Raw genomic sequence first — 27,844 nt, forward strand, 5'->3', positions numbered from 1 at the left:
TGCCACTTGCTGATTCTTAATATGGTGATTTAGCTTTCCACTGTGATAGGAGCAAGTACTGAGAAATGTCAGATGAGGACAAGAGACTAATATTTAGCAAAGAGAAATCTGATAATGCAATCCCAGCAACACTGAGCAGCCCAGACTTTTCTGGCCTGGTCCTTGATATGGCTTCTACAGATACTGAATAATTGTGTCCTATGCCTAGGATCAATTAAACAACTCCTCAAATGGGTAAAGTCTCCAAAGATTGACTGACTTTACTTTCCATAATTAATAACATCGGATCAATAACTCTTCTTGAAATGGACAGGATAGTAAATGCATTTAGGTACCACAGACTTTAAGAAGAGACAAAATGTTAAGGTTTCTTGACAACTGCTTTATACGCTCCTATTAAATATAAATTTAGCTACCCTCCATGCTTTACCTTCCCCTACCCTATAATGAATTACTGGTGTGTCTATAGTAGTATCTATAATTAGGCATTTCTTCCTTCTCCTTGATTTATTTTAAGGCCTGGTATTCTTATTAAATTCTATGCCCTGGATTTCTCACAATTTTTAATTGTTTGGCTTTAGTTAATCTTTCCTTATGCTTCTGAACAAAACAACTGTGACTGACCCAATTTGTTCCACACTCCTGCCTATAAGTAATGCTTAAGAGAAAGGTGAAATTCAGGTCTTAAAGGCAGATCAACTGTACACAAACTACACAAAGGATTCTTTTTCATTTTTGTTTAATATGGCCCCCACTGACCATCAAAAAACCTAAGCACAGAATAACCTTTGTCTCCAAAATTAAGTTGAGGACTAGTGAGGCCCATCTAAATCAATTTTGAGTTTTTCTTCTCATTATAGTATAAGACACAATTAATATGTAGGCCCTGGGTTTTCTGCATTTAAAATAAAAATGACAAGTCAGTTCTATCAGCCTCAACCATCTACTGCATGTACTCAATTCAAATCCAAATCATCACATCAATATATTGAATGAGCAATTGGGCTTCATGGTCCCAGTAACTAGTGCAAAGATTTTTCCCCCCATGGTATAAGGATGGAGACTTAATTCAGTTACAAGACCTTAAGTGTAAGGGGGATATATAAGATGAACTTTAAAACAGATAAGTAAAATGGTCCCCATTCTGTGATCTTTTAAGAGCTGGTAACCCCTTTGATTCAAGAAGGTGATCCAATAACCAAACAGGATAACCAAGGCCCCTGGGCCCATGCTGTTGTTGTGATTATTGTTTAGTTATTTTTTCAGTCATATCTAACTCTTTACGAACCTATTTGGGGTTTTCTTGGCAAGGATACTGGAATGATTTGCTCTTTCCTTCTCCAACTCATTTTATAGTTAAGGAAACTGAGGCAAACAGGGTTAAGTGACTTGCCCAGGGTAACATAGCTAATAAGTGTCTGAGGCCAGATTTGAACTCAGGAAAATGAGTATTCCTGACTCCAGGCCTGGTGCTCTATCCACTATCAAAGAACCCATAGGTGGATTGGATAATGTTATAAAGCAGTCAAGTAGTGGATGATTTCAGTCTCAGCACTTTTTCAAGAAAGAAGCCCATGCACCTCTACCAGAGAGTGACTACCATTACAAGTAAAGTCTTGGAATTACATTGATTGGATTGTAGGGGTTCAGGTTGGAACCCAACCTTACAAATTATAGAATCTAGAAATGGAAGGGATCACAGTGGCCATCTAGTCTAGGAGAATGGACCCACTTTATCTCAAGGCAACCCATTCAACTTTTGGACATCTCTAATTGTTAAAATGTTTTTCCTGACAACAAGCCTAAATTTGCTTCCTTGTCCTATGCACTGTTCCTAGTCATGCTTCTGGAGCCAAACATAACAAGTCTAATCTCTCCTCCATATAACAACCCTTACATATCCTATTTCATTCGACATAAAACAAATAAAACAAATTATAAACGAATCCCACAAAAAGGTAGAATGCTGTATCTCTTTCCTATATGTCAGTTTATATACTGTTAGCTGAAACCATACCAAGCTATAATCAAACATGACTTTGATATAGCAGAAGATCAATTTTATCATAGTAACGTCTCCAATTAAAATTATGAGAAGAAAAATACAACAGTGAAAAGTTTAAATATAATATGTTTGTAAAGGAAGTATTTTAATTACTTTCAAGTAAAATATTCAATAAAATTTTGGTTGTCATGACAAGACAAAGTTGCCCCCAGAACCTGACTGGTCTCAGTTTTCCAGATATGACTTTCTTCCCCTCCCTTCAGCCAACATGGAGGAGATACAAGACAAAGTGTCCCTGGGGTCCGACTGGCCACAATTTTTACATCATGTAGAGGCATAAAACGTCTAAGTCATGTAATACAAGTCATGCAGAGTCTAAGTCTTTCTGACTTGGTGGATGTGTAGGAGAATGGGAGTTACCAAATGCTAATGACATAATGATCAAAGGTACTCCCAGATGTAGACAATGCAGGCTATGTCCAGAGAAGCTAATTACATCCTTGTTGCACATTCTTGCTGGTTTGGGCAAAGAAAATCTCCTCCTTTGTCAAATGTTCAATGACTTGTGAGCACCTCATTTCATCCCATCAAACCTGAACTAAGAAATGAAGGCCATCTAACAACAGTCACTCAAATATCTAGAAACTTTAATAGCCAGAATTTTTTTTTCCATTTGTGATGTGCCAGGTCAATAGAGTCAACTCCTATGATATCTCAAAGGTCTATAGTTCTACCCCCAAAAAGGCATAAAATCTTCATATAAAAGAAAGAAGCTTTGACATTCCCTTTGAAAGAATTTATAATTAATACTCTAAAACTATGGAAAGTCATGAAGCTCACAATTTCACCTTGAATCTAACTCCATCCAAACCAAAAAAAATTAAGAATTATACTCAACCACACATATCACCCTTTACTTCTACCTTTTAGTACACTGTTAGCTTTAAAAATATTAAGAAAACAAACTTTAAAAAGATATATTGAATTCAATGAAAACTACTTGACAATTTTAAAAGAAATGTCCCATTTGCTCAATTACTAATCCTATTCTTTACAAAAACCCTTGTGAGGTAGAGGTTAATTTTTTTTGTTAAATCTCTTAGTTTTACTGGAAAACTAAAGAACCCTAGGTTTTTTAAAGGGTAAACTTTGCCAAAAGTGTTATATAATGTGCTAAAATCCTATTTTTAAAGGTCAGAAGCACAGACATTCACAAGCTCTATTATACTTTTTGATTCTAACAAGGGGGAAAATAAGTGCTTTTTGCTCTTAAAGATAAAGTTTAGCGGTTGTGGAATTTGATCTTGTAGAAGGCAATAACTATTTGCATAGGAAGAGAAATCCCATCTTGACAACTTTTAGTACTGTTACTGAAGGTGTTTTGCTACAATATCTGCTAAAGATACATATTTATCCTTCAGTAAATTAGAAAATGAACTCATTAGACTATCTCAGTCCATTTAGGATTCTGGTTAACAGAGGGCTTTAGTGATAAAATATAAATCAATGAACATGGCATATATTAAATATTCATGAGTATAAACAGAAAAATGGTTGGGCCAAGAAAGAGAAAGCACATTGAGGACATATAATTTTAAACATCTGATTTGAAGAAATTATTCATTTTAGATTCCCATACTTAATCAGTAAATAAACCCTAAAATTTGCTGAGGAAGAAGTCACTAAGAACATTTTTAACCAAGAAGAGGCATGGTAATGAAATAAAACTGTAGCTGAATGATCAGAATATCCTTTTTGGGTCTACCATACATTATAAGATATTACTATCTAAAAATGTCTAAAAAATAGATACTAATGAAACTAATAAGCCAAACGTTGGAAAGGGAGATCAAAGAATAATGTAGCTGAAATGGATACTGGACCATATTTCATCCAAACTCCTTTCCAATACAACAATTCTTTCAGTAATACTGGGAGACATACACAGAGCCTATACTTATCATCAGGGAACAACTAGAACTTTAAATGGTTGTCTTATGTAAGTAAATTCAATGAAAAGAATTATTAAGCCAAAGGCTTAATAGGCAACTTAATCTATACCATGCTGCTCAAGGAACTTAAAACCAAATGGGAAATATGACGTGTATGTATTTTATGATCTAGAATATTATAATGCAGAGTGTTAGAACCGCACAGGATCAGATGAAGGAGCAGCCACTAGTTCCATTGGGCTGAAAAACACAGTAGCTAATAACCCACTCTGGCTCAACAAAATTTTTTTCTACTACCTCTCCCCCCCCACCCCATAACTCCATCTTCCACCTTAATTCCAAAGTCCTACTTACTAATTCTACCTTCCCAGTATATTATTCATCAATCCACCTTAAGTCCATGCTATTCCTTGCATCTTAGTCCAGATTCTCATGACCTTTCATAAGGACAATCTTAATATACCTGTAATTCATCTTCCTTCCTCCAGTTTCTCTCTTCTCCAACCTATCCTGATGAAATACACACAGATCTGATTTTTCTACTTTCCTACTCAAAACTCTCCTTACATTGCTTTCCAACCCTCCAGATAAAATACTAACTTTTCTGGCTGGGATTTAAGGCCCTTCATGGTTTAGTACCACCCTATCTTATCAACTTTATTTAGACTCCTCCTTTGCGTGGACTTTCAGGCAAACTGTATAGAGAGCTCTTTCCAATTTTTTTTTTTTTCTGAGCATTCCTACTCAGCAAGATTAACTGCTCTTCTACAAATGAGTCTTTCGCATATCTGAAAACAATCATCACCTTTCCACTGAGTCTTCTTCTAGGTTATTGTTTCCATGCATTTTAACCATTTTTGAGACATTGTTTTTCAGATTCTTCACCATTATGTTCACCTTTTGCAATAAGTACCTTAGTTTGCTAGTATCCCTCCTAAAATAAGAAGCCCAGAGAGCATAATACCCCAGATGTGTTTTGGTTAATAAAGACCATATTAGAAGCAATATCTTTCTTGAAATGCAATCTACCATCTGTTAATGAAACCTACATTTGCCTAATCTTCCATAGAAACCCTGATAGTTGGCTTATGTTGAATTTACAATCATCAAAAACCCCAGATCTTTCCCATATATTAAATCACATCTCCTCAATCTTATACTTGCATAAATATGAAGTTTTTAGCCTCAATACAAGACTGTACCTTTCACCACTATTAATTTCATCTGTTCGCTTTGGGCTGTCACTTCATCTGAACAACATTTTTTGACCCTGGATTCTGTCATCCAACATATAGCAGTCCTGAGACTGGAATCATCCACTACTTTACTGCTTTAGTTATCTCTCTTGGCTTTCTGTGATCTGACAATTTGATATCATTATTTCTATGTTGCCATCCAAATTACTGATAAAATGTTGAACATGTGGTCAGTTATAATGGTTATTTTGTCATAATGCCTTGTGGCTAACCTGATTGTTTTGAACAAGATGACTATCACATTTTGTAAAAGCATATCTGTTATAAGGAGAGGAAAGTATTTAAATTGTATAGAAATGAGGCTTTGTGAGGAAGTGGTGCAACGGCTTAACCACATTTCATAGATAGTGCTACCAGTGTTTGCCCTTACAAGTAGTATTGAAGGGGGCAACTAGGTGGCGCAGTGGATAGGGCACCGGCCCTGAAGTCAGGAGTAGCTGAGTTCAAATCCAGCCTCAGACCAAACACTTGACACTTACTAGCTGTGTGACCCTGGGCAAGTCACTTAATCCCAATTGCCTTAAAAAAAAAAAGAAACAAGTAATATTGAAGTCAGCGAGCATGTTTAGTGTAAGGCAAAATCATCCTATTTCTAATCTTCAGAAAGCCAAAGGCAGTTGAGAACTATAGTATAAGCTGCTTCATTTTTTGGTCTCGGAAAGAGAAAAAGATCCCACCCTACAGAGAATTTCTGAGGATAAATTATATTTTTAAAATCCTAAAGACTGCTTAGCTACTTAGATTTTTCATAAAATTGCTACTAAATTTAATTAGACAAAATAAGACCAAGTTCACTACTCAATTCCCCAGGAACTATCTCCTGTATTAGACACCACTTAGCCACTAGGAAAAAAAAATTCTCATTTATGTAATAACATTTTATTATGAAATGCAGATCCACATTGAATTGAAATGTGTGCAAATGAATGCTTCTGCAACATAGTCACATTCTTTATGAAATCCTAACAAAAATATCCAAAGCATACACATCTTGGAGGAAACCACTCTGGGCACATTCACATCATGCTGGCCAGATGAGTGATGATAGCATGTTATTTATTGGCCTTCTTTTTCTATTCAGGCAGACACTTATTATGCTGTTGTACCACTAAAAAAATGACACGAGCAGTGATATAGATGGCAGTGAATCCTCTCTCTACATACACCCTCTTGTTGGATATGAGTCATCATTATTTATTATTTGACATCTGAGCCTGGATTTTCTGAGAAAAGACAGGATAAACAATCAGAGGCATTAAAATATGTTGCTTAAACATCCCCACATGCCATATTATATAACAAATAGCTCTAATTTTTCAAAAAAAAGAGACTTGGAACTAAAAGAGTAAATAAACTCATAGAAGGGCCTGGCTATTCTAAACTCAGAGCAATGGAAAGGCTACAAAATCCTGCTGTTGATGCTTCAATGCCACCTCTTGTTTGGTGATTTTAACAAGGTCTTGATGACCTCACTTAACCAATAATGTAAGAACTAGAGACAACAGAGACATTCAGCAACTGTGCAGTATTTCAGCATTTTGCTGGTAGCTGTGAGCATCCCTGACAGATAAGATGGATGATTTGGCATCTGTAAGCTGTAACTGCATCTCTCATTGTAACTTTTTTTCCATGTATTTAAGGAAGCAACATTCAATCTATTGCTTTTCCAACACAAATCTGAACTTATTATGTTGCAAAAAAAAACACTGCAAAATCCCAGAAAGAATATTCCATGACACTGGGTTTGGTTTTGTTAGGGTAGAGGTCGGGGGAGTTGGGATTATTTTAAAAATAGCCATTTAATATGCAGCTCTCATTTTTAAAAAAAAATCTTACGCGCCCAAACTTTGTTGGAGGAAACATAAGCTGTTGATTCTCACCCATGACTTTTGGGTAGATTTTTTCAAAGTAGCTTAGCCACTTTTTGGTCATGCTTTAAAGAGATTTGGAAAAGAGAGAAAGAGATAGAAAATAGGTCTATGATGAATGGCTGTCTTTCTTTTTTAATCTGGATCTGTGATTCCATGTACTTTGTGAATTCTTTTATGAAACCCCCTTTCACTGGTGAATACTGACAATGTATTTGGTTTTATGAAGTTGTCACAAATATTGAGAGGTTACGTGATTTGTCATGGTCACATGGCGGGTTAAGTACAATGGGGCAGACTTGAACACAAAGCTTTCTGCCTCCAACACTGAACTTCTCTGCTACAATACACTCTCCCTCTCAATGGAAGATCATGTTATTGAGTCTGCAGCAGGATTTAAGGTGTGATTTTGTAACTGTCTTCAAAAACAAAGTTCTTTTTTTTTTCCTTCAAAAAATGGTATATGCACAAAAGACAAACAGTAACAAAAGGTGGGCTTAAGTTATAATAGGATAAGTTAGGCAACACATAATTCCTTGACTATAAGTATAAAAAGCAAGAACGAACTGCTGACATTGTGGAGTCTCTCCATCCCTAAAGATTTTTGAGGAGAATATATTACTGACTTTCCTGGGTAGTTTAGAAATGTATGTCCCTAACAGCAGGATACTGGCATACATACGTATACACATGAATAAATAAAAACATCTTAGCTTAATGTTCCTTCTAGGTTTATAATTTCATGGTGCTTTAATTATGTTAGCCAAGTAGTCATGGAGCATCTGACTACAGAATTGCATAGCATGGTTTATTTTGTATAATCAGGCTATTTCTTCAGTTTATATGACCAAGAAATAGAAGCAGAAGGATTACTAGTCCATCATCCATACCAACCTACAGAACAATTTATGATTCCTAAACATTTGAAAAAGGACAGCCCTACTCTTCCTCTATTCTAGATATTCCCTAATTAAAAGTAGAAAATAAAACTGCAATTCAGGGAGAATCTGGCATTTTTCTCTTATTAAGGAAGGTTGGGGTCATAGTAGAGAGTGCCAAATTTGGAATCAGGAAGCCTCAAGCTTGAATTCTGTCTTAGATACTTATTAGGTAGTCAAGTAACTTAGCCCTACTCCCTTTCAGTTTCATCTGTAAAATACGGATAATAATAGCATGTGCCTTATGAAGCTGTTGTAAGGATTAAATAAAATAATATATATATATAAATGAAATATTATATAAGGGGCATGCCAATATGATTTGTATAATGCCATGTACTTCAAACTAATTAAAACCATGGAATTGAATACATTTAGGGCTTTTAAAATGGGACAATCTTTTCTTATTGATGAGCAAAATAGATTAAAGGGGAGTTAAGCACATCATGGAGAAAAGGGCAGTATCAGTACATTTAAGCCAAAAATAATAATGTGGTAGAGTAATATACCGTCTCTTTTCTCCACACACCCCCTTCCCCTTCTACTCCTAATTTAGACTAAAGTGACTTAGTTAATTGTTTATATAATCTCATACTGCTGGTCAGAGACTATACCTCCCTTCCATCCAGCCAGCAACCAGGATTCCAAGGGCCTACTCACTTTATATATTTTGTTATCTTCCCTGCGTCCAGGTATGTACAGGAGGTTCCTGTCATCCCCTTTCAACCTCTTGTTCTTTCAAAGAAAGATGTGACAATCTATTGACCTATGGCTCCGTTCTTCATCTTTTCAATTCCCCATACTAAAATTCCATTACCTGGCCACTATTCCCCTATGTTCATGAAATTTTCCTACTGGAATATAAATTCATTGAGGACAAGGGCTGTCTTATTTTTGTGTTGAAATCCCTAGTGCCTAGTACAGTGTCTACCATAATGTAGTTGCTCAAATACTCATTGCTTGTTTGATATACAAATATGCATATCTAATGTAGATCCAGACACCATTGTGCAAAAAGGACTATATCTACATAAAGGAAGTAACTGATATGTCCATCATAAAGAGTATATGTATACCTATATGTATGCATAGTATAAGCATATTATATACAAATGGATATAAAATATATTAAAAGCATATTATATATACATAAAAGCATATTAAATATAAAAATGTATAGAAGCTCCCAATTCATACTTAAGATATGAAGAAAATAGTGCCTTAAATTTTCACAAATAATGTGCACTTAAATAATATGAAACTGATTTTAACCCCAATAGGAAAAATCAATTTAAAGGTAAAATTCATTCTGGAAGAAAAATCTGTGAATACTGAAATTATATTAAACTAGAAACCAATAATTTTCTGAATCTTTAGAGCAGGGTTTTTTAATCTGAGGTCTGTAATTTGTTTCCTTTGTAATCTTAGGTATTTTATTGTATGCTTTTTAAAAAATATCACTCTGAAAAAGGAACCGGTGGTTTCACCAGAGTGCCAAAGGGATCCATTAAAAAAAAAAAAAAGAAAAGAAAAAAAAACTGCTTTAGAAAAATATCACAAGATTTTCACCAAATACAAGCAATCTAGATGGCCAAGAGAAACACTAAATGCTTAAAAGAGCTTCAGTTATTTTTTTTTACCTCTACATCCTGCAACTAGCTGAGCAGTGATATTGAAATAAAAAGCAAGGGTGTATGAAAATTTTCAAAGCTTCATGATGGATGCATTAATTTTTAATTAAAGTTACCCTTGCAACCTGAGGGAAACAAGTAAAGCTATAATTGGAAAAGTCACCACCAGTATTTGTTTATGATAACCTTCCCCCAACTTTGTTTCAGCAAAGTGCCTAGAGACCTTCATTTACTCTGGGCAGTCCCTTAGCTAGGCTGATATGTGAACAATGAGGCACCTGATGTCGTTCACTGCTATCCCACAGGAGCTATTGCCGGAGGACCAGTGGTTTTATTGCATCAGTTTCCCTCCGGGAATTGTTCATTAACACTTGCAGACATTTCAGCCTAGCCCAGTGGTGTCTGGTAATATGAGTCTTGCCTTTAGAGAAGTCAGGTTCCTTTTGTCCTGCCATCGAGACTGTGAAGGTCAGCTGTCACTTCTAACAGAAGATCACACAGGGGTGATACAGTATCCAAATTGAGAAGACTTTTCCTAAATGAGTGAGGCAGATATTTTTTAAATATGCCAGATTCAATCAATCAGTCAATCAATAAGTAAATATTTATTAAGTGCCTACGATGTGCCAGACATTATTTGCTTCTCAGGATCCATAGGACAGGCTGCTTGATTTGGGCAATAGAATGCAAGCTTTGGTATAATGAAGAAATGGGCTCAAGGCCTAACAACTTCTTAAGGACCCCTGGCAATTCTCCAAGACCTTAAAGTGCAGACATGTAGAAAGAGTTCTTCGTGAACAATTTCCTGCAAGAACAAAATCCCCCATATTCTGGGTGCCCCAATAGTCTTAGTGAAGTTTTCATAACTTTAATAATAATAACAGCTAATATTTATAGAGTGCCTACTAAGTGAAAGGCACCATTCTAAGTACTTTACAATTATTATCTTATATGGTCCTCACAACATCTCTGGGAGTTGAGTGCCATTATTATCCCCTTTTTACAGATGAGGAAACTGAAGGACACAGTGGGAAAGTGATTTGCCCAGGGTCATACAGTTAGTAAGTGTCTGAGGCCAAATAATTCAGGTGTTCCTAACTCTAGGCCTGGTATTCTAGCTACTGTGCCACCTTGCTATCGGAATTAAGACTTTTGTTTTTTATTTCCACCCTCAAACCTACTATCTCTGAAATGGAAAGATTTAGTGTAAAAGAATATGCAACAGAGTTTTAAAAGTATTTCCATTTGATCTCCTTCTGAAGATAGTTGACAAAGCAGATAAATATATCAGGACACAAAAGTACATATAGAAAACATTGACACATGCTGAAATAGAGTGGCAAAATGCTTTTAGTAAAGGGAAGAGGGCCAAGTTCAAGCAGATAAATTAGAAAAATCGCAGATATGAGATAATTTAAGATAAACTTTTTTTTGAAGATAAAAATGATGCAAGAGGAAAAAAATGTTCGAATATATGTATGTATCTATCAACATATCTACACACATACATACACACACACACATATATATATACCAATATCTAGCTTGTCATCTCTATGAGATGCACAAATTTAGAGACATCTCCACTCCAAATGTTCACATGAACTATTTGTGCCCAACCTGTGCGAGCCTTCCAAGCTCATATTGGTCTGATCAGCCACAGTTTTGACCCCAACATAGTAACACCATTTTGGTCCTCTTTAACAATGAACTAAGATTCTCCAACCGAAATTTCCAGATTGTCTAACTTTATAATAGCATGTCTTAGTTCACTTCCACAATAAATAGTCAATAAGATTCAGCCCAGTCTCCTATTCCTGTTTTATATGTAGCACGGTTTGAGATGGGGCAATCCCAGGGTCATAGCAGTGAACCAGACTTCTGCAAATGTGGGTTCAATGCCCAGTTCTATTATCTACCAGCTGCATGCCTATCAGCAAATCACAAAACCTCTCTTGAGTTCTTTAAAAATGGGATAATAATACTTATATTACTTAACTTGGGACTGTTGTGAAGAAAGCCTTAGTAAGCTTTAAAATATTATATAAATTTGAGCTATTACTATGAGCTATTACTATAACCAGTAGGCACTGCAAGAACTTTATTTTCCTCCTGAATCAAAGGAAGATTAAATCATTTTCAGCATAGATTTAATGTTAAGTTCATTTTTGTCCTTATTCTTAGAAAATGAGCAATCCTAGTATGGTATGTTTAGACTCCAAGAGTTCTTAACCTGAAGTCCACAAGAAATGGGGAAAGATTGGAGGGGGTGGCAAGTGTCCTAGGAATTTTGATGGGGAAAAAATGGCATTTTAATTTTTGTTAAACTTTAGCTGAAATTTAGCATTCCCTTCAATTATAAATTTTAAAAACGAAATTATTCTAAGGAGTCTATAGTGTTCATTAGTCTAATAAAGGGATCTCTGACAGAAAAAAAGTCAAAAACCCCTTCCCAGATAACCAGAATATTTAATAACCCCATTACCCAACCATTCTGTATAAGAGAATTCATTGTAAGCTACTCATTTTTCACCCTTTGTTACCCCCAAAACTCACTAAAGGCAAGACTCATAATTAGTTTCTAAAATGTAACTCTATATACCCTCTGCATACTCAATAATATTTGTTGCCTATATACCCTCTGCATACTCAATAATATTTGTTGCCTTAAGTTATATTCAGAAGAATTAAGTTTCTTTTAAGTCATGAGTCTCTATTTGTTTATTATTAATAATGTCAACTTGTAATTATCTGAAATCTGATAGAGCACCAGTGTTTCAATTCATTAAAGCATCTTTCCTCTTTGTGACTTTTTTTTTCTGTGTTTGTTGAAACAGCTTTAACATCCTACAGTTCTACAGCTCTCTCTCTCTCTCTCTCTCACACACACACACACACACACACACACACACACAGAGGCAAATATGACATTTAAGTCAATAACTAACTATACCTTCAACAATCACAATCATCACCTATTATTTTAATATATATTTTGACTCCCTTCAAACTCTCCTCCTCCAGAGATTTCATATAGGTCCAGGCTTTTTGGGGTTCAGGTTACAGAGGATAGGAAGGAGCAATGTCTCCCCTCAATGGTATTATATTCTAATTTAAACATGTAAGGATATATGATATTCTTTTCTCATTGTACTGTATAAATTGGCTGCTAACTATTATAGCCCCAAAAAAAGATGGTGGTAGGGCATGCTACATTGAGAGGTATCACCTTAAACTGCCATTATAATTTACATAACCCAAAATACTCAAACAACTCTTTGTTTTAGCCAAATAAGCTTTCATTCATGTAATAAACACGTACAAACCTTTAAAAGGAAGTTAAAATCAATAAACTCTCAAGTTTTATTTATTTACAATCCCTAAATGGTGAACAATAATAATTGGCCTACTTCAGTCATGATTGTTCATGCATTTGTTTTTTTAATTGCCATCACCCAATCCTCTTTTAAAAAACACATCATCAATGACTACCTACTATACAGGTTAGTAAGCCATCACATGAGTTCATGTCCACTATACATCCACGGGGAAAAAAGAATACATTAACATGCTATAACCTTAATACCTCAGATAAACACTTACAAAGTTAAATATACATCTTCCATCTTCTGATTTAATACAAAGAATTTAAAATGTATAAGAAACAGAAGAAAGCAAATCACAATTTAAACTCACCACCAGGGCTTTGGATCTGTTGCTTAGTAGTTTTTCAATGTCCCTGGCTGCAATTTCCACCAGCTGACGTGCATTGTTGGGTTCTACAGTATACAAGTCCTTGTATTTCACATAAATCTGAGTGAAGGAAAAATAAAGAGAAAAGTAATATTATCATAGATGTGCTCATTTAATTAACAGGTTGATCATTTTTAAAGGAAGGCAATCTTTATTTTATCCCTCATTTTTCTTCTGTCACCTAGTTCCATTTAACTTTGGTGTAAATCAATGGCTATTTTCTGTCACTAAGTCAAACAATGAAGAATTATATTGCTAAGCACTAGATCAAAATGCAGAGTTGTTTTATTGTTGCTATTGTTGTTTTCTCTTCTTTGAGCTAGATGTATTCAACATTGCACTGGAGAGGAGCTAGAGTCTCAGTCTGTGAGAAGGAAATCCCTCATGCCTCCAACAGATGGCTTGCACATGCATGACTAGGTCTCCTTTCTGAGCCAATGCCTGGTGGTACTTTTACCATCTTGTGGAAAGTGAATCTAGGCACACATACAGGAACAGGTCCAACACTGTTTCCTGGCAGAATTAGTCTTGTTTTTACTGCTACCAGTCCTTCCACTCTGATCTTGACTGGATTTTGAGATTACAAGGGGATTTTTTTTTTTTTATGAAAGGACACAGTGATGATAATGCAAATTCTTTTATGATTTACTCTGTTTGATTTGTAAGTCTATATTTTGATTTTCTCCAACAGTTAATTCCATTGCTACTTTTAAAATTATTAGACTCAGTCATATTATGGGTTGATAACACACCCTGATTTTAAATTTAAACTTAAATCTTCTAATGTAGACCAATTTCAAGTTCATTAAATCACCCACACAAATTCAATATATTTTAATTTTTTCCCCCAGACTCCTTGCATGCTATTGAATTGGATCCTGGATCCTTGTAAAGTTCAAAGATTGAGGTCCATTTAAATGGCTTAATCTCAACCTGTCCCAAAGGTTCTCCAACCATTTCAGTCTGTATTTTGAAGCATCTTAGTCCAAACTTAAAGGACTCAGAGCAGGCTGAGATAACTGAGGTGACAAGTGTTCTCTAGTAATTTCCATCCAAAAGGCATAAGATAGTCATTTAGGTCAGTGATGTCAAACTGAAATGGAAAGGGATCCCTACAGACCACATATTGACTTAGAAAACCACAGATTCACATTATCCATGTTATATTGGGTTTTTCTTTCTATTTTTAAACATTTTCCAATTACACTTTAATCTGGTTCAGATCTCACATGAGGGTTTTGTGACTGCACGGCTATGAGTTGATAATCTAATTGAGGTATTCTAAGATGTCATCTACCAGATGACAAAAAATACATCTGTCACCTTAAGAGAATACTGCCAAGAAGGCCATCCCCAGGTAATTTCTTGCATATATCTGACACTTCTAATTCTTACTTCGTCCTTCCCCACTACTGTTGAGGAAATATGGCCGACATGGGCCTCTAATGTTTATTTAATGAGAATAATTTCAAGGCTGAGAACTTAACCACACAGAGTGAAATAATGCAATACCAACAACATGCATTTAATGTTAACTAGACAGGAGGAACAATGGTAGAAGGGCATGTGCATGTATCTATATTATTTAAATATACCAGATGAAAGACGGCTCCACTCCCAATAGGATCTAAAGAAAATGGCAGATAAACTAATTGCCACTACCACTGCAAAGCATCAAGGCTAATGTTGAGGAAAAGATTTATGGTTGTCTCAGCTGCTTCAGATACCCACAAGATCAATCTCACTTAATTCTGCACTTAATTTCTACTTTTGCAACTATGAGACAGTTGGCCTGTGAGTTTTCTTCCCTTTCCTTCTTCTCTTCTGTTACTTGGGTTTTGAGAGTACAGTGATCCTTAGCAATCAGTTTTTTTTCCTTAAAATGAATATTAATATAAACTAATATCATGGTACATATTATATTTCCTTGGTCATTTTCTGAGATAATAAACTTTCTTAACTTTTTGTAATGTCATCATTATCTGTTACATGAGGTAGTTAGGCCATCAATACCTTTAGAGGGATGTATTAGTGAGATTGCAGATCTATCCAAGTTCTGATTCTAATGTAAGGCACTGGAATCATATTTTTTTCTTCAGTTATGCTTGATGGCAAATCATTTTCATATTAATACCTTTACCAAAATATTATTGCCACTGACACCTACTTGTTTTCCACACTTCAACTGTTTCCCCACCCCATCCATCCTTGTCAGCAACCAAAAGGATTTTCCTTATTCACTAACAGTATTATCACATTTCTCACACACTCACACACACATACACACACACACACACACTCAAGAAACTTCAGTGGATGCCTATTACCTATTGGATAAAAGATAAAGTTCCTTTGTTTGCCTTTTAAAGCCCTTCACAACATGGCCCTGACCCATCTTTCCATTCTCACTGCATATTTCTTCCCCTCTCACACTTTGCAATCCAAGAAAACTGGCCTTTCTCTACTTTACTCATAATATTACATCATTGGTCTTTGTGCTTTTCCATTTGGGCAATGCTCTAGGCCTGGAATGCACTCCCTCTTCACCTCTGCCTCATAGGACTTCTTGCTTCCTTTAGATAAGCAAGGGCTTATGACCATCAGCTTAAGCACCACCTTCTCCACAAAGTCTCTCTGTCTTCCCAACTCCTAGGATCCTTCCTCCTGACCTATCTTGTATTTAAGTACTTTGCCTGTACATTTTCTCTGTATTTAGTCCACATATGCTTATACAGGTACTCAACTCTACCATTGGAATGTAATCCCCTTGGGCTTAGGTAGTATTTCATTCCTTACATTTGAATAAGTGAATGAATATTTATTAAGTGCTTCTTATATGCAAAGCCTAGGCATACAAATATGAAAGTAAGACAATCTATACTCTCAAGAAATTTTAGCTGCAAGTACGATGGAAGAATCCCATGGTTTTTAGGTTCTCAGACCAAAGGAGGTATCATTTCTAAAAGCAAGGAGCACAGTTCCTGACACATTAAAGGCACTAAATAAATGTGTATTCTCTTTCCTCCTCCCTTCTCTTCCTTGGGTACAGTAGCAAAGCAAATATTAATGCCCCTCCTCTAATATCACTTCCACTGAAAAATTATGACAGCTTCTCATGTTGAACATATGACAAGCTTTTGACAGCAAAAATTTTCTTTTTCAGGTCTTCAGTAGTTGTGGCACTCACAGGAACAATTGTCACATTGCATCTCCCAGGGGTTGCTTCCTAAGGTGATGTTTGTATTCCTAGGACCTAGCACAGTGCCAGGCACATAACAGCTTAATAAATGCTTGTTGATAGACTGATTTAAGAAACTCTAAATTCTCTACCTATTATGAAGAATGAGATGTATAGGGCCTAGTTTTGTGATGTTTTAAAGGGTATTTACTCTATGGCCATTCCTTGACAACCAACTTATTAGTTGAGTGACTTGAGGCAAATCATTTTAGCCTCCTTGGGCCTTGGTTTCCTCATTTATAAAAAAATAGATGGCTTCTGGGGTCCCTTGCAGCTTTAAATCAATGATTCTATGAGCTGAGATAAGCCTAAGATTGCAACATTATTTTACCTCAATATTTAAAGAATCTTGGATTTCAGTGTTACCATCTTTTCCAGTAATAGCTGAAAATATAGCATGGTGGGGAAAGAGCTGGATTTGGAAATCCCAGGCTTTAAGTTTGAATCCTGGTTTTTGTTATTTATATTACATCTCTGACCTTGGACAGATAGATCATTGAACCTTTCTGAGCTTCAGTTCCTCACCTACAAATTGAGGAGACTACATGGACTTAATGGTCCCCTTCTAGCTCTAAAGCTGTAATATTTTAAAATCCCTTCCCTTAATTTTTGCCACACAAAATTTATATACTCTTTTTTCTTTTTAATTGAAAATCTTTACCATATAAACATATGATTCCCCCCCAATCAAAACAGTAAGACAATACAATTTCCTAAACAAATTTAATCTTTCAAAATGTTTCACCAGGATTTGGTGGCTTTAAAGTGTTTTTATTAGTGAATTATATGAGGTCGGTATGCAACCTTGTAGTACTCTCCTACAGTGCAATGCTTGTGGACATCATGCAACTCATAGCACTGGACCCCCAGACAATGTTTCCCAGACCCAAAGCACTTTGAGGATCTACACCCTTAAAACTATATTTCATAGTCTTCCACCAATGTTTACCTTTAAGTGTTGCTTGAGGACACACATAATTCAAAATTAAGACATTTAATGAACCATTGTAATGAGGAAAATACAGTCAAAACATCTCCCCTGTAAACCTGGGGCACACTCTTCCAAAATGCAGTCAGTATCAGTGGAGAAAGAGGATACATGTAGAGGTCAAAGAGAGAAGTACACACATGGAGAAATGTATACAAGTGCGGCCAAGCTACCCACAAGTAGGCGCTAGGGCTGATGTTTCAGACTGACCTTGTTATTGCTCTGCCATAAGAAACAAGAGCCTCTATTATTGGAAAAGTTTGACACAAGTTGAAAAAGGTGCCATGGGAGTCTGAAAGGTCAGAGGTTTCCCAGAAGAAAGAACTTTCCCATCTTACAAATGGGATATGAATTTCTATGCCTGAAGTATGCATATTATATATACTCGGGAGTATGGAGAGATTAACTTTGCCAAATTCATAGAATTTCATTAGAGCCACAAAAATTGCATCACACCATCTGCATTTTTATTTTATATAACCTCTATCCTTTTCTTCAATATTCTGGCTTTAAGAAGATAAGGGAATAATCTTTGATATTTCTGTACCTGTACTGCTTTATATCATCACACCCAAAAAAAATCAGTTACTTCTCTTATTGATATGATTTAATCCACCAGTGTTTGGGGTGGAATTGACTACTGGTTATATTAAAATATTAAGCTTACACCTTAAAACTATGGAGTAGTTTAATTATTCAAAATATTTATTGAACAAGTACCATATGTAAGGCTCTATTCTAGGCATTATGTGCAAGACCAAAAAAAAGAAGGAAGGTAGGTGAGATTGAGCAGCAAACATGGTGGTTCAGTGGACAGAGCATGAAGTCTACAGTCAGGAAGAGCCTAGTTAAAACCTGGCCTCATTTACTAGCTTGTGTGACCCTGCATGAGTCACTGGACCTCTCTCTGCCTCTATTTCTTTAACTGTAAAGTATGGATAATAACAACATCCATCTCAAGGTTGATGTGAAGATCAAATAAGATAATATGAGAAAAGCACCTAACACAATGCCTGGCATACAGAAGGTGCTTAATAATAACTTATTATACCCCTCCTTCTCCCCTTTCCTTCCTATCAAGAAACTTTGATCATGCATTTGGAGTTGGAAAGAAATTCCAAAGCCATCTGGTCCAACCACCTTTTTTTATTTTATTTAAACAGGTGATAAAAATAGAGCCTCAGAGAGGGTGAGGGAGTTACTTCCATGGATGTAAACCCAGGTCCTCTGTATCTAGAGCAATGGTCTTTTTGTAGTACCCCACAGATAGAAATATTTTGAGCTTTTTGGTTCCATGATGTCCACAGTTTGTGCACCTCCTCACTGAAATATACCACAACTTTACTACAACTTTTTTTCCCATGTGATACTACTTTGACTTAATTTCTCGCAGATGTTCCAGCCAGAACACTAGACTAACATCCTTACCTTCAGCACCTTAAGGACATTAGTGTACCATACACACTCTCCACATGGTAGACTTCAATCTTTCTATGTCATTAGACCACCCCAAAAGACCATTACTTGGTAGGGACTTTAGAAGTCTCTCCTTTCCTACAGACTCTCATTTTACAGAAGAAAAAATGATAGCACAAGCCCTTGAAAAACCTTGCCAGGTGTCACCTTTATTATGCCATCAGTGGGTTTTCCCCAGAGCCTCTTTTTTTCTGGTGTGTGCGTGGGGGAGGTATGTAAATGTATCACAAAATAATGAAGTTCTTTATTCAACAGATTGATGCAGTATACTCCAACTGTATAATTATGTAACTACAAAGGAAACAAAGTGAGGACTGATTGAGTGAATATCCTACTTGTTACATCCAACTTCAGAACACGGAGTTTCACTAACACTTCTTCATGCTACAAATACAATTAGAATATTGTTTTCTACTATACTGTTTATATTCAACAACTCAAAGGAAGTAATCATTTTTACCATCAAAAGGAAGTGGTTGTTTTTCTTTATGTATTTAGAGTCCACAGCATTCCCTTCAGAGCACTGAAACATTTGTACATCAATAAAGTTCAATTTACGATGGAATTTTACTTTTTCATTAATTTATTTTGATTTATCGACAATCACTTTCAAAAGCTTTTGAGTTTTAAATTTTTCTCCTGCTCCCTCTCCGCCTCCCTCCCCAAGGTGGCGCCCATCTGATATAGGCTATACATATACATTCCTATTAAACACATTTTCACATTAGTGATGTTCTAAGGAAGAGTTAGAACCAATAGGAGGAATCACAAGAAAGGGAAAACAAAACAGAAGAAAAAAATAGCAAATAGCATGCTTCGATCTGCATTCAAAATCCATAGTTCTTTCTTTGGATGTGGATAGCATCTTCCATCGTGAGACCTTTGGAGACGTCTTAGATCTTTGCATTGCTGAGAAGGGCTAAGTCTATCAACATTAGTCATTGTATAACATGGCTGTTACTGTGTGCAATGTTCTCCTGGTTCTGCTCACTTCACTCAGCATCAGTTCATATAAGTCTTTCCAGGTTTTTCTGAAGTCTGCCTGCTCATCATTTCTTATAGCACAATAGTATTCCACTACATTCATATACAACAACTTGTTCAGTCATTCCCCAAATGATGGGCATTCTCTCAATTTCCAATTCTGTGCCACCACAAAAAGAGCTGCTACAGATATTTTGTACATGTGGGTCCTTTTCCCATTTGTGTGATCTCTTTGGGATACAGCCCTAGAAGTGCTACTGTGCTGGGTCAAAGGGCATGCACATTTTTATAGCCCTTTGGGCATAGTTCCAAATTGCTCTCCAAAATGGTTGGATCATTTCACAACTTCACCAACAAAGCATTAGTGTTCCAATTTCCCCACATCTTCTCCAACATTTACCATTTTCCTGTTTTGTCATGTTGGCCACTGAAAAGTGTGATATGGTACAACACCTCAGAACTGTCATGATTTGCATTTCTCCAATCAATAGTGATTTAGAGCATTTTTTCATATGATTATAGATGGCTTTAATTTCTTCATCTGAGACCTGCCTGTTCATATCCTTTGACCATTTATCAATTGGAGAATGACTTGTATTCTTATAAATTTGACTTAATTCTCTATATATTTAAAAAATGAGGCCCTTATCAGAGACACTGGTTGTAAAAATTCTTTCCCAATTTTCTACTTTCCTTCTAATCTTCATTGCAGTGGCTTTGTTTGTGCAAAAACTTTTCAATTTAATGTAATTAAAATTATCCATTTTGCATTTCATAATGTTCTCTATCACCTGATTGGTCATGAATTCTTCTGTTCTCCATAAATCTCATAGGTAAACTATTCCTTGCTTTCCTAGTTTGCTTATAGTATCAGCCTTTATATCTAAATCATGAACCCATTTTGACTTTATTTTGGTTTATGGTGTGAGATTTTGGACTATGCCTAGTTTCTGCCATACTCTTTTCCTGTTTTCCCAGCAGTTTTTGTCAAAGAGTGAGTTCTTATCCCAGAAGCTGGGGTCTTTTGGTTTATCAAATAGTAGATTACTATAGTCATTGACTACTGTGTCTCACGCACCTAACCTATTCCATTGATCCACCACTCTTTTTCTTTGCCAGTACCAAGCAGTTTTGATGATTGCTGCTTTATAATACAATTTAAGATCTGGAATGACTAGGCCACTTTCCCCTGCATTTCTTTTCATTAGTTCCCTTGATATTCTGGACTTTTTGTTATTCCAAATGAATCCTGTTAATATTTTTTCTAGTCTATAAAATAATTTTTGGTAGTTTGATTGGTATGGTACCAAATAAGTAAATAAGCTTAGGTAGAATTGTCATTTTTATTATATTAGCTGGGCCTACCCATGAGTAACTGATATTCTTCCAGTTATTTAGATCTGACTTTATTTGTGTGAAAAGTGTTAACTTCAGAGCACTGAAACCTTTGTACATCAATAAAGGTCAATTTACGATGGAATTTTACTTTTGATTCATTTATAAAAAGCAATCACTAACTTCCTTTTTTAAAAAAATCATTGATTACATAGTAATATACTGAATACCTATGATCATCATTGTGTAACACTTGTCACAAAATATACATTTAGATTAAACATTCACAATAGTGGTAAAGTTGCACTATTCTTTAAGTAAAATGCAGTATGTACTAAAAAGTTAGGTAAGAGATAACTGATACCTTAGACTCTCCTGTTCAACTCACATTTCATGTAACCAATTTATAGGAGGATAGAGTAATAACTAATTTCATACCCAGGAGAAAATAAAGGTTGCAAACTTCCTAAGAGGTGTTATGTAAAAGGTGGATTTATGTAGGTGTTTACAAAACATAACTGGACATTCTCCAACCTGTTGTGTTAAACACAAAAAGCTGTAGAAATTTCATTTGGAGATTAAAGAATGAAATTACTCTGAGCAAATCATCATGCTTTAGAATGTAAGAAAGTATACATACATAGTTGTAAATGACACTGCACGTCTTCTTTTCAATCTAAAACCCTTTTTCATTTAATAAGCACTGTTTCTTTTCTGGTAAAGTTCTTTGGCATTCAAGTAAAGTCAATACTTTCAGAAGAGTCATCTGCATCACATGGGAATAACAGTTTAATTTCTGAATCACCAGTTAATGTAACCCAGGGATATTGATGACCTCAATACATAATTTTAGTCTCGTCATTATTACACAAAGTGTGGAACTTGGGACTTTTTCTTGGCATCATCTGATCTCATTTCTTTTTACCACAATGGTTCCTGCTACAATGTTGTAGGCTGTTAGATTATGATGAAAAAATCAGCAGTGTGATAAAAGCAGTGGAAAACAGAAGCAATAGAAAAGTTTTTGATCAAGGCTTGAATAATGGATGTTGTTATATTAACATTTGAGGAAGGAATCACTAAAACATGACTTGGTGCAATCAGTCCTGATTTATCACATATCCCAACATGAAGTGCCAGCAGAAATTTCCCTGGAGTGGCTCCACCTGCTCCCCATATACAAATTATCTCATAGACACAAACTAATAACCTGTATCTTACAGTTACAATCATCATATTCTGCAGGTCTTCCATTGATGTGTCTTCATCTATTTCTTCTATTACATAATGTATAGCAAACTTAGAAATGTGACTTTAAATGAATAAGTTATTTTGTCTATTATAAATACCCAAATTAAATATAAAGGAAATAGGAAGAAAGGCACTATCTGCATCCAGAGAAAAAACTGATAAATAGATGTATAGAACAATTTTACATATTTACCTATTTGAATCTAATGGTAGCCATCTCTAGGGTGGGGAGGTGGGAAGGAAAAAAAATACATGATAATTTTGTTGTGGATTTAAAAGGAATAGCAAGTTGTATATAATGGATCTGCAGTTTCATGGACAATTGTCTTTTTATTGTACTATGTTATGGAAATACTTGTTTTATTACATAAATTTAATTTTTTTTAAAAAAATGTCCTTTATTCCACTGACATGCATAATAGTTAAGACATGGCTGCTTTCATAAAAAATAGAAGAAATCCATCATCTCTGCCATAAAACTGTAAGCCAAGGATGAAATAGCATACTCTCTACCTGCAGGATGCCCATTCTTATTCTGCTGCTGAGACACAATGACTCCCCGCCCCAGTCCTGGTCACCAGAGCTAACCTGGCCAATCCCTGCCAGTTGCAAGTCTGAGTCTTGGGGAGGGGACATTGATGCATTAATGGTAGAAATAGCGGCCCCACGGGGTTAGCTCCACAGAGCCTCTTAAATAGTCCATTCTGGTCACTTGAAATCAGGTCAGGGGAAGGACCACAGTGACCCAGAGAAATCTCCTACATTTCAAAGTACAGCTAAGCAGCCCTGGATTTTCCAAGTACCTAGGAGGAGGCATCTGCTGAAAAGGTTTGGCAAAGGGCCAGTTGTCTTCCTCAAACAACAGATTTAGTGAGAATCCTATATATAATGCCCCAGTAGTGGCTTCAGTAGGCCACTGAGCCACTTGAGAGGAGCATGATGGTGAATGGACTGAATGGAGATGCTGGCCTTGGGCCAGGTCAGAAAACAGTGGTGTTCACAGTTTAGTGGTTGAGGATAATGCTAAAGAACTATAAGAAAATGTGGAGGAGCTGGGAAGAAGAGATAAAGGACCTCAGTAGGAAGAATACCCTGCTTCATTCACCTCAGATGCCCAGTCCTAGTTACCTCTAAAGTCCACTAATAATTTAGTCATCCCAATACACTTATTTTAAAATAATGGGGAAATTATCTTATAATAATAAATTACATTATGGAATTAAATATTTTTTCTCCCTCTAAAAGCCTAAGCATAGGACTTTCCCAACATGGTTTGTGAAAGAAGACCCAAGTTCAAATACAGCTTTAGAAACTTACTAGCTGTTTTACCCTGGACAAGTCACTTAATCTCTGTTTGTATTAATCCACTCGAGAAAGAAATTGGCAAACCACACCAATATCTTTGACAAGAAAACCCCATGGACAGTATTGGCAGGCTATGGTCCACATGGGCACAGAGAGTTGGACATAACTGAGCAACAACAATTCAATATGGTTTATTGGCATATTGATCATTGACCAAGAAAAATTTTGGTCATTGGAAACAATTACAAATATCCTTCCAGTATATTTTCTGTCAACTACCTCTTAGGGAAGAAAAAAAGTAAAAGGGTCATTCTTGAATACCTGCCCAGAATAAACCTGCTTAGGTACCATGATCCTACTTTTGTTAGTGGGAGTAATTATTAATTATGAATTGCTCTGTGCCATATGTTCAGACAATAGATATTTTGATATAGATATAAAGATATGTAGTTCTTGTTGTTCAGTCATTTCCATCATATCCTACACTCTTGATGACCCCATTTTTTTTCAAAGATACTAGATTGCCATTTCCTTTTCCAGCTCATTTTACAGATGAGGAAATTGAGGCAAACAAAATTAACTGACTTGCCCAGGGTCACACAACTAGTATCTGAGGCTCATCTGAACTCAAATCTTCTCGACTCCAGGTCCAGCACTCTATCCACTGTGTCACTTAGCATTCCTATATAACTTATTTAATTCCCTTATAAACTGATCCCAGAGCAGGTTTCTAGTAAACTGTTTCCCCAAGGATGGTACATGAATCATGACTCATCAACTTGAACACTGAGAGCTAAGTGGAACAAGTAACTGGGATGTCAATTGGCTGCTAGCCCCAGGCTTAGTCTGTTTTCTCAGCTCTGGGGAACTGGGAACATCCTGGAGAGGGGAATTTGGTGGTCCTGGGACTACTGAAAAGCAAGGGGGGAAAGTGGGTGAGATATATCCTAGGAACCGCACGAAAACAACAGGTTTAGGAATGGATCATGGAGGCCGAGGCTAATGTTGGGCCTCATCCCTTCCAGAACAGAGGGAGCCTGGTTCCTAACCAGAGATTCAAGGGGTGGGTCTCTGGATAGATTTTAGAGGGTTTGTAAACTCAGAGAGGAAAAAAAATATTTTATTCATTTTGGTTTCCTTTGTAGCCTTGTATACTTTACTTTATGCATTTGAAAAAGACTGTTAGGCAAACCAACCACAAGAGAAAAGATGGGTCAAAGATAAGAGAAAAGGCTTGTATTGCCACACCCGTAGGAAGATAAAGAAAAAGGCAACTACCAATGTATTCTAGGAAGGAGTCCTGAAATCATAAGGAGGAATTACTGTAGGGTCAAGAAAAAGGCCTTGTATATGCTCATTCAGTTTGGGTTCAGCAGCCAATCCAAAGGTTTTTCTTCATTATTCATTAAGCAAAGTGAGCCAGCCATTGACAGAATAATGAGTCATGCTCTGAAGTGAAGACCTGGATTCTTCCATTATGCACCTGCCTATACTTCCAGAAAAAGACTTGCTACACCCCACAGTGAGCTGTCAGAAGGTAGAGTCTGTTACCCATACTTGTGACACAAGGGACCTCATTGGCCAGTTCCCATTGTGCAAATATGACAGAATAGTTGTTTGCTTATAAGTCTATCTCTTTCTCTGTGTGCTCTGTCTCTCTCTTTTTACATACACATACACCTCAATGGGCTTAAGGGACAATGTATTTTTGACAATGAGCCTATAGTCAAGAAACACAAAAGTCAAGAAAGCAGTTTCAGGTTTTCCAAAGCTCTGGAACCCAAGGGGGAGACTTATTGGGTGCTTCATAGAACAAGGTGCCTGCCACCATCATAGTGACACTCATACAGAGATATAAGTTGAGGAAGCATATTCTGAAAGGATTAAAATATCTTGCTAAGGTGAAGCTACAAAAGTCAAATAACGAGCTGCTGAAAATGAAGGAATATCTAGAAGGTACAGTTCTATAAGGCACGATAGGACACTAAGAAAAATTAAAGGCTTTTTCTATTTATATGTGCATGCAGGGTCAGTATTAGCTAAATCTTTTGTAAAGTTATAATGTAACTGCCCCTGAATTTTTTTAATTGCCTATTTCCCAATATACTTAGTAATAAAACTCAGCAATATGCTTTTTTAAAAAATCCTAGACAGATACGTGATATTTTCAGAAAATAGGATGTGAAAAATGGAGTGATTTGTAGCCTCTTCAATGAGCAAAGTTCTACAGAACTGACCATGCCACCTCCCCACCCAATAAATTCCAGTTGCTCACTATTACCTCCCAAATCCAATACAAAATCCTCTGGCTTTTAAAAATTTTCAAAACCTAGCCCTTCCCAGGCTTCTTATACATTATTCCCTTCTACCATATTCTGTGACCCAGAGAAACTGACCTTCTAGCTACTTTGTGCACGAAACACTCCAACTTCCAACTCTGCATTTACCTCTGAGGTCCTCATGCCCAGAGTGCTCTCTTTCCTTGATTCCCTAGAATCTCTTAAATTTCAGTTAAAATTCTACCTTATGTAAGAAGTCTTTCCCAGTCTCCTTTAATATCAGGGTCTTCTCTCTGGGATTGGCTCCAATTTATCCTATTTATATCTTGTAAATATATGGTTGTTTTCATCTATTTGGAAACTACTTTCCCCATTAGAATTAGAGCTCTTTGAAGCAAGGACTATATTTGCCCTTCTTTATATCCTCAGTGCTTAACACAGTGTCAGGAACATAGTAAGTACTTAATAAATGTTTAACTCAACAACAGTTTTCTGTGAAGAACTCAGGTCCAAAGAAAAAGTATTAGCAGTAGGAGCCCAACTGGGGAAGCCAGAAAACACGAGTGCTATTTAGACAATCAAGTTCATTGAATTAATATTTATGAAGTTATTACTGTGTTGGTATTATGTTGGTATTTAGTTTTACTTCTATTATGTCACCTATTATTCTCAAGGCATTATGCTATGAACTGAGAATGCAAAGATCAGATCTGTGTCTAGAAATTCTTACACTTGGGGCAAATTCAGCTGAGTGGTAATGGTCAGTAAAGGAATTTATAAACTGAAGCCCATGCTGTCCAACACAATGTGTCACAGTCAATCCAAACCACATACTATTTAATACCCCAATAAAACACTGGAAACAAAACTATTAATGTTAATAGGCCAACAGATAGGATCTCCAAGTAATGAGAAGCATATGTGCCAATCTCTCAAAAACACACATAGACTTATGTTACCAGGATGGGTTGTTTTCTGACCTGTCTTTTTTTACCTACTCCACTGAATTTGTTCCATGTGCAAAAATAGGGAAAGGTAGTAGGGGAAGGCAAGCCTCACGAGATCCTTAAGAGGCAGAGGGAGGAGGTGCACAAGAGGTGGCAGGCTGTCAAAGGACCATAAGTCATGGAGATGGACTGTCACAAGGAAAAATGAAGTCAGCAACTTGCGGTCAAAGCTCTAGTGGCCGTATCCTGTTATGTAGCTCTGAAAAAGACAGAGATGACACAGGTTCTGCTCTTGAGGAATTTATAGTCTAGCAGGGGTGGGGAATATGTGGCCTTGAGGCCACATGTGGCCCTCTAGGTCCTCAGGTGTGGCCTTTTGACTGAGTCTAAGTTTTACAGAACAAATCCTTTTATTAAAGGGATTAGGTAACCCTCTATATGTACTTGTGGTAGAGGGTGTCCCAGAGTTCTCGGGTGGGGGTGTAAGAAGGGGAAGGGGAGAAGGGAAGGCAGAAAGAATATCTGAACTAACTGTGTTTATTATTCTACCTCAAGATATGCTTCTGTTTAAAAATGAATTAACTTTGGCTGATTAATAGATACCAAGTAAATACACTGGATGGGTGCTCATGAACAAG

General features: G+C 36.2%; 1 protein-coding gene across 2 annotated transcripts in view; it reads right to left on the reverse strand.

Moving 5' to 3' along the window:
- Positions 1–27,844, reverse strand: part of CACNA2D1 (calcium voltage-gated channel auxiliary subunit alpha2delta 1) — a 665,469-nt gene that overhangs the window by 500,424 nt on the left and 137,201 nt on the right. For both annotated transcript variants that reach the window (XM_027838804.1, XM_027838803.1), the window contains exon 3: positions 13,347–13,463. In XM_027838804.1, coding sequence (XP_027694605.1) covers positions 13,347–13,463 — 117 coding nt within the window. The remainder of the gene's footprint in view (positions 1–13,346; positions 13,464–27,844) is intronic.

Source organism: Vombatus ursinus, unplaced genomic scaffold, assembly GCF_900497805.2.
Source record: "Vombatus ursinus unplaced genomic scaffold, bare-nosed wombat genome assembly UNPS02014830.1, whole genome shotgun sequence".
NCBI classification, from domain to species: domain Eukaryota; kingdom Metazoa; phylum Chordata; class Mammalia; order Diprotodontia; family Vombatidae; genus Vombatus; species Vombatus ursinus.